This window comes from Puntigrus tetrazona, chromosome 22, assembly GCF_018831695.1.
Source record: "Puntigrus tetrazona isolate hp1 chromosome 22, ASM1883169v1, whole genome shotgun sequence".
Lineage (NCBI taxonomy): Eukaryota > Metazoa > Chordata > Actinopteri > Cypriniformes > Cyprinidae > Puntigrus > Puntigrus tetrazona.
The window spans coordinates 6,958,935-6,973,746 of record NC_056720.1 but is presented as its reverse complement, the minus strand read 5'-3'; the positions used below and the strand labels follow the sequence as shown (position 1 = coordinate 6,973,746).

General features: G+C 37.9%; 1 protein-coding gene and 1 long non-coding RNA gene across 3 annotated transcripts; one reads left to right on the top strand and one right to left on the bottom strand.

Annotated features, from left to right (window-relative positions):
• Positions 1-31: 31 nt before the first annotated feature.
• LOC122327119 lies at positions 32-1,907 on the bottom strand. The gene is made up of 3 exons (XR_006247598.1): positions 1,771-1,907; positions 1,249-1,393; positions 32-1,085 (listed from the first exon to the last, which is right to left on the bottom strand). It is a non-coding gene; the product is annotated as an uncharacterized LOC122327119 (long non-coding RNA).
• LOC122327116 (NGFI-A-binding protein 1-like) lies at positions 1,787-11,233 on the top strand. Of its 2 annotated transcripts, none has more exons than XM_043222299.1 (8): positions 1,787-2,034; positions 3,509-4,284; positions 4,951-5,078; positions 5,496-5,547; positions 7,322-7,378; positions 8,227-8,386; positions 8,469-8,615; positions 11,038-11,233. In XM_043222299.1, exons 1-8 carry the CDS (start codon positions 1,932-1,934, stop codon positions 11,109-11,111), a joined length of 1,497 nt encoding a protein of 498 aa, XP_043078234.1. In that variant the 5' UTR covers positions 1,787-1,931; the 3' UTR covers positions 11,112-11,233. The 2 variants fall into 2 exon arrangements, with proteins under 2 accessions (XP_043078234.1, XP_043078233.1); XM_043222298.1 differs by having other exon boundaries at positions 1,789-2,034; positions 7,322-7,441.
• Positions 11,234-14,812: the final 3,579 nt, after the last annotated feature.

Sequence of the window (14,812 nt, the reverse complement as noted above, 5' to 3'; positions counted from 1 at the left end):
TTATTTATGGTATGTAAATACTCTTAATTTTTGTAATACAACATGAAATGTTAGCTATTAGCTGTCATCTATGTTTCGGATACACTATTTTACCATCCTTCGCAACTTCCGTCTAAATGATCGCTTCACGTTATTTTAAAAACACGCTACAAACGTCGTAGCCCTACCCGAAATAATGACATACGATACAAACATGCGTTGTTTACAAGACGGGGAGCGTCGCTGCGATGGCAAACCACAGAAAATCATCCCGTTCCCTTGAGAGCAGATATACGCTTTGCGAAACCCCGGTAAAAGGATCCGTGATTGCAGGCGAGGTGCTTGTCATTTTTGTCACATGAGATGGAAGATATCTTGGAAAAGCTTTTGTTTTGAGGAATAGACCAACACGAAAGTGGGGGTTGACAGCATCCACCACGCACTTCCTCCCAGGGGCTGTTCGCTGTGCCCAGCCTCCTTCCCAAAATAGCTCAAGATGCTCAGGCAGATGGGAGGCTGCTGATGCACCCCTCTATCTAAAGATCCAGCCTTTAAGATGCACGACTGCGTTTCATTTTTTAATATGCAGCTCGTGCATTTGTCAAGCTAGAGCAAAAACCAAGCGTCGTTTAATTTTCATAGGTAGATTCTGCTGTGGCGTCGGTTTAGGCGTCTGTTGAAAGCTGTAATTTTATTGAGATGTACGAAGGAAAAAACTTTCTGACCATTCTGAATGCGCATTTGTAGAGCGGTGTGCTCAAGTGGGTTTCGGGGGGGATTTTGCGCCCAACAGAGCGTGAGTAAATTTCCTGCGGGGTTTGCTCGCTGTCATTCGATGCATAAATGCAATCGGCATTGTAAGCTGCAAAACAGCCTTGCGTTGTTTAAACGTTACAGCAAGCATTTCCGAGAACCAAAAATATTTTGCTGCTCCTGGTTTAAGAGTTTAAATGTTATAATGAAAAGAAACGGTTCATCAAATGAAAAATGTAGTCACCCTCAGGCTTTCCGAGATGTAGATGAGCTCGGCTGGAGATATTTAGCGTTACATGGCTTGCTCATCGGTGGATCCTCTGTGGTGAATGGGTGCCGTCGGGATAAAAAGTCTATACGAATCAAGAGAGAAATACATGGCGAGATCAAACACCATTTAAAAGTGAAAAACTGTTCTTAAAAAAAATGTTGATGGGCATCGATGTGAGAAAATGACTTTTTTTTTTTAACCAGAGGAATCATTATGGATTATGACTTTTTAAAGTTGTTACCTACACACATGTAGTTTTCCACTTTAATGGATGTTAATCAATGAACTGGAGTCATCCGTCGCTATGATGTTTTTATCAGCTTGTTTGGGCTCTTATTCTGACGGCACCCATCCACCGCTGAGCGATGGCGACGCTCGATTTCTCCAAACCTGTTCCGACGAAGAAGAACCAAATGAATCCATTTATGTATTTTCAGTGCAAGATTTCATTTTCAGTTGAAATATTACACTGAAAACCGTCCCCTCTTTGAATAAGTCCATTACACCGTTTTGTGTTTGCATGTTAAAGCCTGCATTTAAACTCGAATACAACAAACCTACCGCAATAAACGTTTACTGTAGTTAAAAAAAAAGAAAAAGTGTGACAACTTTCCCGGGTTTCCCTTATTTACATGTACGAACATGGCCACCGCAAAAAACACACACGCATGTGCTGTACCGGAGGCCGTGTGGGTTCGTGTCGAAAAAAAAACCATGGTATTACCGATTAATATTCCTCAATATGTCATCATGAATGTGTATTTTACCGCGTGTGACCGTTCAGGTCTTCTCTCTCTTTCTCGCTCGGTATTCCGTCCCACGCGCGGCACCGCCCACGCGAGGATTTGCGTCAAGCCGGCGCGTGGGAGTGAGAGAGCAATGCAGCTTACATCGGAATATCCCCGCACAAGAGAGAGAGACGGCACCGATGAGTCTTCAACGCGCTTTCTCTCCTTCGCGAGAGACGGAGCGCTGCCTCGAGACGGCGGCCAGCACCGGGAGCACTCGCGCGCAGCAGCTGCGAAAAAGAGGTACGTGAACCCCGAGGGCTGACGCGAACGTTTCGTGCACGGGCGTTCAGGTGGGGAGGGCAGGGCGTCCGAGCGTGCCTGCGTAACCCGAGTTATCGCGTGCATTAATCTCGTAGAGGCTCTCGGGCGCGCGTGAAGCAACAGTTTTGAGATCGGAGTTGCGTTTGAAACTTGGCGATCGCGTTTAAATGGCGAAAGATCCGGTGGACGTGAACCGGGTTCACCTGGGCGCGCTCGGGCAAGGCGCTCAAATCCTGATCGCGCCGAGTGGATCGTAGCCTACCTGTAATGACTTCAAATTCAGTTATTAAGAATGAAAACATCTGAATAAGTAGGCTACGTTAAAGGAAAGTGCATGTTAAAGCAATTTAAAGGCTTGCTCCAAACAGCAGATGCATAGGTCATTCGTTTACATTGACTTCATTAATTAACAATTAAGAGTAGGGGTTCATGTTCGTTGGCCGATGCAGGAATGCCTTATCCAGTTTGAGCTTCAAATATATTAAAAAAAAGTTTGCAACTTTTGTGACTAAGCTTTATGCGACCGACTGGTTATGATGTGTAGACCTCATTCAGGACTGAGTGAATTTCGCGTGGTTGAAAACTAGATCATGTCATTTTCCCAACTTCCAAAAGCACTTTTGTATTCTTTTTTAATTGGAAAGACGTTTCATCAGCTAATCAGTTGTCATGTTGTTAAACAAAAGAAAATCTGTTGAATCATTGCACTTCTATCTCTCACAGCCTTGTTTTCATTCTTGTCAAAAATGAAATATGGCACTACTCTGACTAAGCATTATATGTGTGCCAAGTCAGAATTATCCATTTCTTTTTCCTAATTTTAGCTTTGTTCATTTTTATTTTTGTTATCATACACAGTATTCTTGGACAGTCCATAATATGTCCCCTCCGAATGTTTTGTCGATTATTACGAGTAGCTTGATAATTATACATCACATACTCTGAAAGACAGGTCCTGGAAGGGGTTTTTGCAACGATGCTTGACCTCTGAAAAATAGTTCTTGGAATCTTTCTGTTTCACAAAAAAAAAATTTTGCAGTGAAAAAGGTTCTTCAGATTATTAAAATGTCTTAACACTAAGGAAAAAAAGTTTCTTTTAGATACTTCTTCAATATTCTTAAAAATAAAGATTCTTTATTGGCGTCAATGATGGTTCTAGCTTTCTTTCTACAATTCTTTTATAGTGGACAAAGGTTCTTAAAATGTTCTTCAAACCAAAATAAAATTTACTGAGAGGTTCTCTGAGTAATCAGAAATGGATTTTCTGTGGCATTGCTGCAAAGACACCTATTTGCAACCTTGATTTTAAGATCATAAGCTGCAGTTGGAGCCTGTGACATGCAGAATGTGAGTTCACGGTCCTGTCCTGGGAAATAAATATCATTGGTGAGCATTGCTTCAACATTTTCTTGAAATGACAATGCTCTGTTTTGTTCTGTGTTTGCATGTGTAGCCATGTCAGTGCTGCTGCCACGTTCCTTGGGCGAGCTGCAACTGTACCGGATCCTGCAGAAGGCCAACTTGCTCTGCTACTACGAAGCCTTCATCCAGCAGGGCGGCGACGATGTGCAGCAGCTCTGTGAGGCTGGCGAGGAAGAGTTCCTCGAGATCATGGCCCTTGTTGGAATGGCGACCAAACCCCTTCATGTTCGAAGACTCCAGAAAGCTCTACGGGATTGGGTCACCAACCCTTCCGTCTTCAACCAACCGTTGACATCTCTTCCCGTTTGCAGTATACCGGTGTACAAGCTACCCGAAAGTTCCAACAGCAATGGGCAACAGAACCAACTTGCGGTTCCCAGAGCATTGTTACCCACAAGCCCCAGTCCTGGAAGGCTGGACCTCAGCAGGGACGGGACGCCAGGGTGCTCCCCGCTGCAAGGCGCTAGCGAGAGTCGTTTCTGGGGAAGCGAGAGCGAGCACAGCCTTTCTCCATCTGGAGCTTGTTCCCCGTGTTCACCCCACGATGCTCTTGACGCTCTCGATTCTGCCGCCGTCCAGTGCGTGATGGAATGCGTAGAGCGACTAGCCCAGACGTTGCCCAAGAGCGACCCCACAGAAATCAAAGAACACATTCGCGCCAACAAGAAGCTCAGCAAGATGATCGGCCACATCTGCGAGATGAGCGAAGACAGTCCGCAAAAGGAGGTGGAGATTCGGAAATACAGCGCCATCTACGGAAGGTTCGATTCCAAGAGGCGGGACGGCCGGCAGCTTACGATGCACGAGGTTGGTTCAATGCAAGATATTGATGTTGTTGATTGTGCAGATTGACAGAAATTGTTGTTCCATAAATTTTTAAAGTGCCCTTATTATGCCATTTCCAATATTGCCTTTTAAGTAGGGTGTAATGTAGCTGTACGTGAATGTAAACGATCTGCAAAGTTGTAAATCTGAAAGAGTACAATGAATAGTTATTGTCTCCCAAAATAAAGAGTCTACTCTATTCGGTAAACAATAGTAATTCAAATGACACATTTGCATAATTCCCACATACGTTCTACGTTGGTCACATGTGAACAACTTGACCCCGCCCACAAACACACTACTTCACTGACGACTGCTGTACGCGTGAATAAACCAATCAGAGCAGAGTAGGCTCATGGAGAAGAATTGTTTGAGAATGGCTGGAAAATTTGGTGGAAATTTAAACACATATTTCGAGAAAACAAAAGCATTTTTTTACCTCGCATGCATGCAAACGTATTGTAGGAGACTTAAAAATGGCATAAAAGGAACACTTTAAAAATAAAGGTTCTATTGGTATCTGTGATTCCATAAAGAACTTTTGACATCCACGGAACATTTCCATTCTACAAAAAAGTTCTTTATAGTGGACAAAGAGAACAATTTTCTTCATATAAGTAAAAAGTGGTCACTTTGTTTATTGTGAAGCTAACGGTCAACGAAGCATCCGCTCAGCTGTGTATGAAAGATCTGTCGCTGCTGACCCGAAGAGATGAACTTTTCTCGCTGTCCAGGCAGATTTCGCGGGAAGTTACCTACAAATACACCCGCAGGAGGTGAGATGTAGTTCTTGTCAACGTTTACAGAAAAACTACTGTTAAAATAATTGATTAAACCATTGCTGGCTTGACATATAGTGTTAAGTTTCTTGCTTAGGTTTAAATATAGTATTTAAAATACTGTATTTAAAAAAAGATACTCCATACTACCATGTTTTATGTTGGGTGAGAGATGTTTGTGTTCAAAAGACATTGAAGATATTCATTTTCACACATTCATGTTCACCAATATTTGTTTTAGTATCTTATCAGAACTTAATAAGCATTTGCAAACGTCACAGTACCATAAATTTATCTTTATCTACTTTTTTGTCCTTTCACGAGTTCTTGTTATTTAATTGACAATGTTTACCACAGTGGCTGTTCATGACGTATCAAAATAAGTGTAAAACTCAAAATGCGTCTTCGTTCTAGGTCCCACTGCGGTGATGACGATGAACCGTCTCCCAAGAGGATCAAATCTGAAGTGAGTACTGTAGATTCGGTTCATATTCATAAACCCCACTGTGGCAAATTGCTTTATTTGCACGAGAAACCTCAGCTTTGCAATCATTTCCAGCTCCAGGTGGTTTCTCGGGACTTCTTTATTAGTTTTGCGTTCCTGTCGTGCTATTTATTGCCAGCCGCCTTCCCATTGTGTCTGAATTAGCGCCGTGTTTGTGTGTGCACTTTCTCTGTTAATAATCTCCAGAGAGTAATTACTGTCATGATTCACTCCGAAATGTCGCGTTCACACAGCTTTTCCCATGAGCGACGGTCTGCGCCTCTGGGTGAACATCTAAAAGTAAATGATAGCGTTGTTTTCGCAGCTCCGTGGGGCCTCCAAGTCAACAAAATTGTTGCAAACAAGGCTCTCAAGACGTCAAATTAAAACTCTGTGATCGGTTTTAGCTGGCTTTAAAAAGCTTGTTTTTAACGGAAGTTGTTTTTGTGGGGTTCTCTGGATAAAGAAAAGCTTAGCACACAAACACACAATCGTTCTTCCGCACAGGCGGAGAAGTACACAGTGGACTGAAACACATAATTGACATCATCCTGTGGGTGCTTACTGAATTACCCACGCATGGCTGTGGCTGTCTCTGCCTGAGTCTAACGTCATACGTGGACACACACACACATGTGATGACCTAAGAGGAAAATGCGTAGGTTGTCGAGGGGCGACACAAAGTGTAAATTCGTTCAAAGGTGACAACGACCGATCTGTTAGAATAGGAACAAATATGCTGTTTATAAATAAACAGGAATAATGCCATAGTCTGTGTGAAAGTGTTTTTAAGTTTTTACCGCGATTCAATAATAGGCCACACATAATACTTTAAGCAGCTAAAATTATTCTCATTGTAAACTTGAATGTAAAAAAAAAAAAAAAAAAAAAAAAAAAAAAAAATGCTATAATTAAGCTTAAGGTTCACTATGATTCTGTATTTGACTTCGTGGTTTTATGTCAGTTGAAGTAATTGTTTTAATACTAATTTTATATTTAAACTAACTATAAACTGAAAACACTATATATGAAGAGAATTGTGCTTCTGTTTGGAGTCAGTGTGTTTTATGGTTTTAAATGCATTTTGGTTTAAAATGGTTTCATAAGCGAGGTAAAATCTGGATTTTGTGCCTCTGTGAAAAATATATTACGTTTTAAAATGCTATGTTTATTTAGTTTTAATAAACCTTTTATATTTGAGAAAAATTAGCTTTGTAGTCTTGAAATTGTTTTAGGAACAGCATACACTTTGTTCTTTAGGATTTTATGCATTCAGAACTTCTAAAATGAATATTATCACATTTAAATGTGAAAAGAAAATACTACGTATTCGTTAGCTTAATCATAACTCCTACATAATTTCTTATTCACCCTTTGGTCGCTTAATTGGGTTTTTCTGGGTTGGGGGAAAACTGATTATCAATGAATTAATACATTTTGGTTTTTGATCCAAAACCTTAAGTGACATTATAAGTGGAGTTCTGGGGCAGCGAGATGTAAATGCTACACAAGTGAAAATGATTGTTTGATGGTTCATCTTGCCAGCAGCATGGCTTCCCTCCTCGGGCACTGTGGACTACAGATGTGATGACTCAGTTTGTGCTAACAGCTTTCTCCGTTTGTGCAAATGTCACGGTTGCACCAGAGATGCAAATAAATGAAGCCACCATGGAGATATAAAACACTTTCACTACTGTCTCAACTAATGTTATTGAAAGTTTTGGATTAACTCATACTTTTTCTCACCTTCTTTTAGGATGGTGTGTACGATTTGCAGGAGGCTCTTCATGTTCTTCACACACGTCAAGAAACGGTGAGAGAACAGCTTGCAATGGCCAAATCTAAAGGAGAGGAGACGATCAGACATAGTCTACAGGTAGTCTGTGCAAATTAATGTACCGTAAAACATAGTTTTGTTCGCCTATTGCTTTAAAAGCTTGTTAGTGTTATTTCAAATTTGTTTAAATTTAATTAGAATTTTTTTTTGGAAGCAAAGTTTGCTTGTTGCTTGTACGGAAACAATGTTTGAAGACAGTTTTGAAATGTGAAAATATTTGTTTCTTATCTTTTAAAAGAATTTGTACGCTTGCTTTGCATTAAAGCTAGTTTGAACTTTGTTTAATTTCCCTTAATGTTGTTCAAAATGTTTGAATGGAAACTTTTTTTTGTTCGAATTTTACATTTTATTTGAAAGTTAATTTCAAGTTTTGTTTACATTTGGCTTAAATTTGAAAAGCTTTCAAAAATTTTCATACAACATTAAACCAAATCAAATTAGCCTAAGCAACGTTCAAACGAACATTTTAAATAAATATGGTTTATAAGAACAAAGTTTGAACAAGGTTTCAAAATTCTTTTGAGACAAGAAACAACAAAGTTCAAATAACTTGGAGACCATTTTAAAAATAAACTTTGAACTTCGACTGCTGTTTCAAATGTTTGTTTTAAAGTCGCTTGAACTACAGTAGGTTTGAAAACTTCATTTGAATGTTTTAAGTTTTGTTTTGAAAGTTGGTTTCGAATTTATTTGAACCTTGCTCAAAACGTTCTTTGAAATAAATATTTGAAATACTTGTTTGAACACCTGTTTCTCGGTAGTATCTGCTTTTGAAAACTGCTTCTTTTTTCTCAAACCTTGTTTTGAACGTTTTTCACATTCAGGTACAGCTGGACTCTCTGTTGGCCAAGCAGGTGGAGCTTTTGCGTGACGCTGCCGTCCAAGAGAGACTGAAATCGTTGGACTGGCGGATTCCAACAGCAGCGCTGAAATACCTCGCTCCGACTGCTCAACACTGCAACAGCGGCCTCTCGAATCTCTCTGGTACAGTTCTCCTCTTCTTCTTTGCTGCTTACTGCGTCAGATCAGTACTTGAGTTTAAGCAACGTTCTGTTCTTAAATGCAGGCGAGAGACCCCTGAACCTGCGCCTGACAGATGTCCCGTTGGGTAGGCAATTAGCCAATGAGCTCAAACGACATCACAAGCAGAACGCAGAGGAACGGCATCATCACCAACAACAGACGTCCGAAGAGAGAAGGACGGCGGCCACAGGTTAGTGACGACGTTTGAGTCGGCGATTGCTCTTTAGAATGATGCTATAAAAGAAAATAAAAATAACAAATCTAATAATTAATACTAAAATGTATAATAAAAATAAATCATAAGCTTCAAGTGTACACGTAGGAAAAAAAAACAATTCTAAAAAGTGTTCTTCTGCCTGGTGTCGTAGGTTCTAGAAGAATGTTTAACTCTTTAGTTCTTTAGAAAACGTTCTTTGAGGAGCGTATGTATAACATTAAGAACTGTATTGTTCCAATAGCTAGTTTGAAAAGAATACTTAAAATTTTTAAAGATGTTTTAAATTGACTCAATCACAATAGGAAAAAAATCGAATGTTTTTTTACTAATATATATATATATATATATATATATATATATATATATATATACTCAATACACACATTTAGTATATAAATTTAAAATATTTACACTTTTATACATTTATCTTGATATTTTTATCATTACATATATTGCATATAATAAACATATTTTTCTGAAAAATATACAAGCATGTGTTTGTATTTATGCATTATAAATATACTCAGCACACATACATATATTATGTAAATAAAATGCTATTAATCTTTTGACACCACTAGTTGTGACCAAAGATTTCTGTTTTAAATAAATGTTATTCATCAGAGAATCCTAAAAAATTCTTGTTTCCACAAAAATATTGAGCTGTTTTCAACACTGATGATTACGTAATATCGTTTTTTTTTTTCTTCTCTAATTAATCTAAATATTTCAATACTGTTTTCCTCTTAACATTATATCACTACTATAGATTCTTGCATAAATATATTACTCAGTTGCTTATGGGATTGTATGTCCTTCATCGCAACGCAAGGCATCTACGTATATAAAAAAATAAAGCACACTTTCTCCTTCAGTTTAGCTTTACCCTAGTCGAAATGCTTTCTGGGATTGCCACACCATCCGCAAAAAAAAAACACTGTTCTGCCTTCAAATGTGGCCAAAACGTGGGATCTCTGAAGGCAGCGTAACGTTGCCGCCTACCTTTTGGAACGACCTTCAAATGCTGTCTAGGTAGAGCGCTAATCTTATAAGAGCCAGCGAAGAAACGTTCCACAGATTGAAATGGCTCTCGTTGGACCCCGTTTTTGCATGCGTGCCGCAGCCTGGATTGGCACGGGTTTATCTCGGTACCATCCTGGCACATTGACACCTACACCTCTCCATTAAACCCTAACACGCGTATCAGCAAAGCTTCAGAGAACTTTTTCGTAATGTATGCAATCTCTCGCATGCAAATGCCCTCGGTGAAGGTAGCACTTTCTCTCTGAAACTCCTACCTGCCTGCGCGAGCTGCGTTAGCGCACCGCGAGTAGGTGAGGAAGGGGGTGAGGATTTACTCGTCTTTTTGACGTTTCGGGGTTTTTTTTCTTCCGCCCCAGTGTGGGCAGAGCCTGATGTCAATCAGTGTCATTTACTGATCACGCTGCTCTTTTTGAACTGATTTGAATATCTGAAAAATATGTTTAATACCCTCAACTGTCGATTCGGTGACATACATTTGAAACGGTAAAAAGTACCATGCTTTTATTTCGGGGGCAAGCTCTTGTGCTGTGTGTTTATTTACTGGAAGTGGCTGAAATCATTTATGTTCAAAAACTACAAAGAAACGCCAAATAAATGAAGACTGAAGTGGTATTCACTCGTATTTACAATCGGGCCGTTCTCCAGAAATGATTTGGAACGTCGTTTAGCATTACTCGCTCACCAATGGATCCACTGAAGTTGAATGGGTGCCGTCGGGAATGAGGGCCCAAACAGCTTGATAAAAAGCACGAGAATAATCCACACCGCTCCAGTCCATCGATTAATGTTTCGAGAAGGAAAAGGTGTTTATAAGAAGCGAATGAATTAATGTTTTAAACTTTAAATCGGCTAAAAATAAAAGTGCTCTATCCAGTAATGTAGTTTTGTCCAGTGAAAAAGTCAATTAGTTTCAGTCTCGATCTCAATCTCAGTCGAAAAAACATGTACACCGATCAAACATCGCTTTCAAACTGTCAAAAATAGCCCCAAACAAACTGGAAAATGTCTTCTTATGGATTAAAACGGCTTAATGATAGATTTGTTTACAAATTTTCTTGAAGCTCTTCTCTTCACTAGGACATTAACTGATGGACTGGAGTTCCTCGTGGATAATCGTGACTCGTTTTATCAGCTTTTTGGACTCTCGGTCTGACGGCACCCATTCACTTCAGTGGATAAATTACTGAGCAAATGATGTGATTCAAGCGCGCTAAATTTCTGCAAATCTGTTCCAAAATGAATCTCGCCAATATTCTAGGGCCCTAAAGTTTGAGAAAAAATTGGAAGAGTTTCGACATGATTCTTGGTTATAAATGCATAGGAACTAAAATCTTTTATATTTGTGTTTCAGAAAACGGGTCTCAGAAGGAGCCTGGGCTCCTGGAGAAGAAAACCATCAAATCAGAACCAGAGGACTCCAGATAACGTCTTCGGCCTGAAAGTGAAAGCTTGCGTTTTGTTTAGTACTGAAACAGTGTGGCCTTAACAACTGTAAATGCCTAGAGATCCATTTATTTAGAGTTTTATTTTTATTTCTAATTTTAGAACGAAAACACGAACGTCTCAGTGGTCGTGGTACGCGCAGAAATCGTCTAAGACCGTATTCGTAAGGCCGCTTTTGTACATAGTCTGTGTTTGTTTTTCCGATTGCATGTCGCTACTCGTGACTATTTTTATTTAAACTATTCGTTAATCAACGGAAACACTGGAGTTTCGTGGAAAACCTTTGTGCGGTCCTTAGATTAGTCAAGGTTAAACGATTTACATGCATCTGTTCGTGACGGTTTGTCGTCGAGGATCAACTTAACGTAAAAGAATACTGAATATGTAGAACTAGCTTTGCGTGTTTTTTGCGTGTTTTCGTCCAGTTTAGATATTAGCGCTAGGAAAAAAAACGTTTGTGTATTTGTTACCAGCTCTAGCCTTATTCTCATCGTCCGATATCGTGTATCTCGCTGTCGCGTTAGGACGCTAACTGTTACATTGTGACTGTGATTCCTCGGAAAAAAAAAAAAAAAGTTCGCAAACTTTTTTTTTTTTCCCAAATGTGGCCGCTTTTGTTAGTTAGCTGTGCTAATCTGTCGTTCTGGTCTCTTCTATGCACATTTGTTGCGTGTTACAGTCTTTATCTTGTCTTTGTAAAATCGTTCTAGAAATAAAACCAACTGGAAAAAATATCTTATTTTTTATTTTTATTTTTTAATTTTTAATTTTTTAATTTTTTTTGCAAACTTATTATTTTTCATTCGGACAGGTTCTCTCTAAAATATGGAAAGTTAAGGCCTGAAACGTTTAAAGAAGATGGAAAAAAACATGACAAGGAGGAAAAATATGTTTTAATGCTTTTGTGTTTTCGATTAAAACTTTTGTGAAACGGATGCAGACTTTAAAAAATAAACAAAAACAGCTAATAATAATAACCTGAATCCCGTAAATAATAAGATAAATTGTTGAACAATAATTAAACATATAAAATATAACAAAACATATAAAACTTCATTAATTATAATTCTATATTTCCTGTTTTACATCAGTCTGTTTTTGTTGAAATAGCTGGTTCTAGTTGGTTTTCAGCTGTTGACGCCGTTTATTGGAATATATTTACAAAAATAAAATACTGAACAATATTTAAAATATAAAATAGCAATTCATAAAATAACCTAATTCAATATCTAATATTTTACAGCATTTGCAATATGTACATATTGTATAGTGAATGATTTATGCAATGAAAATATGAATACAAAAGTATAAATGTAAAAATATAAAAATATAAAAAAATTAAATTATATATATATATGTGTGTGTGTGTGTGTGTGTGTGTGTGTGTGTGTGTGTGTGTTATTTATAAATAACATTTTTCTGCCCATTTATCTTTGCCATTTAACTTTACATAAGCAAGCTAACAACTTAAAACAGTTTATTTATAGATGCGGTCTGAAAACGCAGCTCTTAATCTGGAAGCAGCTCGCAAAATCAAGCTGATCCAAGCAGCTTCCTGTTCTGTTTATGTCACACACATACGTTAATGCTAAAAATGCGCCCACGCTTCACACACACACACACACACTCTCTTTCTTCCCTCTCTTTTGCGTGTTCATCAGTCTCTTAGGTCTACAGAAGCCCTACACGGGTGTTCCTCAGGAGAAACGTCACTGAGCACCTACAGATCCGTGCGTGCGTGTGTGTGTGTGTGTGTGTGTGTGCGTGTGTGTGAACAGTTAGATCACTGTGGTGACCCAGATGTGTGGGCGGTGCCTGGATGTGGGTGGAAACCTTTCGAGCAGCGCTGCGGCTCAAAGCAAACACACTGTGATGCAGGCTTTTGTCTCGATGGAAGTGGGATAGAGTTAGATGCACTTACGCAGAGCGAGGCTTATTTTGGTTAAAGATTTTGAGGTTTAGAGAAAAACCCTAAATACCGGCCCTCCTCCGAGAGGAAGGAGAGCAAAGCATTAGTAAAGGTTTCTGTGAACTTTCTTTTGGCCTGTCAAAGCAGGATTTCCCACGAGGCATCTCCCACATGATTGAGTTTGACCGTGAGCGTGTGTTTCCTGATATCTCACTCTGTAGATCTGCTCTCTGTGGGATGATGGCGAAACATTTGCTTGGAGAGAGCTAGAGAAATGATTTATTCAAGATATAGACCTGTTGCTTTTAAAATCCACTTCAACTGTTTTGTGCATTGAAATATAGTATAAGAAACAAATAAAAATATTACACAATATACAGAATCCAATAAATATTCAAATTATATATAAAATGTAACATTCAGTATAATATGTATTTATTGTTTTAAATGTATTTTTATTATATATATATATATATATATATATATATATATATATATATATATATATATATATTTAAATATAAATGTGTGTATATATATATATATATATATATATATATATGTATATATATATATATATATGTGTGTGTTTTATAAATATATATTTATATTTAATTTATATATATATATATATATATATATATATATATATATATTTAAATTGATTCATTTTTATATTTATATGTAAATTTATTTTTATACACATTTTTTATGTCATATTTAATATATTGTGCAACACTGAAATGCTGCTTAAATATTAAATTCAATTTAATAAAACTAATAACTAACACCAAATAACTAATAAGGTAGAGAAAAAGAAGTTAATTATAATCACGTTTTTGTAATTAATATTAAGTAATTATTTGAATGTATTATTTATCTATTACTTAATATCTATATGTGTTTAAATTCCTTTATAAAATTGGAAACTTAACCCTGCATATTGTCGATTAGCCTATAGACTTTGGAAGACGTAAGCTATTGTTCAAAATAAATAGCCTAACCTAGTAATAAAAAAAGTCAAATTCAGTCACTTTCTTTATTGCCCACTAGGTGGCAAGCTAGCCCAAGATATTAGTACACTCTCCTAATAGATGCAAATATTGCCCGCTTTAAATGTGAATTAGTATGTATCAATTATAAGCAGATGTTATGGATCATAAGGTTTTCGAATCCACGTTCAGTAATAATTCTTTTTTCCCGCCACATTCTTCAGTCCAGCCAGGGCTTTAGAGCGCGCTGAGGCGTTCAGTGTTTGCGTTAGCTGTTATAACGTTCAGCGGGTCAGCCATCCGGTGAATACAGACTGTATCCACAGGTTCCCTTCGCAGTCTGTTTCACGCTGTGAACAATATCAGTTTTGCTCAATATTGTATCACGAATGTGCAAATATCTCTCTCTCTCTCTCTCTCTGGTTAACGGTATAATCAGCGCGTCCGGTCTATTAATAAACTTATTTATGAACGCCAACATTCTCGTTCATGCATCATTTACGCCCAAATGGGAGAGAATCACACGAAGGGGTTCAAAATAACACGCTACCATACTTCTCTTTAATATTTCTGCACGACGGTCGTGTTTGCTGTGAAATTGTCGTGTAAATGATTTTTAACGTCACTTGCTGAGTTACAACGTTAGCAAGGTTAGCATAGCGCTAGCGTACTGTTTACAATATTATGTACGATGTACACTAACAAACAATTATATATTTTAATTTTCTATGATGTAATACATTACTGTGCTTGTAATCCAGTACAAATGGTTTAAGAAGATA

Excerpts from the sequence above, each read along its gene's own strand:
- LOC122327116 (XM_043222298.1), top strand. The coding sequence starts at position 1,932 with ATGAGTCTTCAACGCGCTTTCTCTCCTTCGCGAGAGACGGAGCGCTGC. Across the intron at positions 7,442-8,226 it reads CGATCAGACATAGTCTACAG|GTACAGCTGGACTCTCTGTT; the intron begins GTAGTCTGTGCA and ends TTTCACATTCAG. Across the intron at positions 8,616-11,037 it reads GAGAAGGACGGCGGCCACAG|AAAACGGGTCTCAGAAGGAG; the intron begins GTTAGTGACGAC and ends TTTGTGTTTCAG.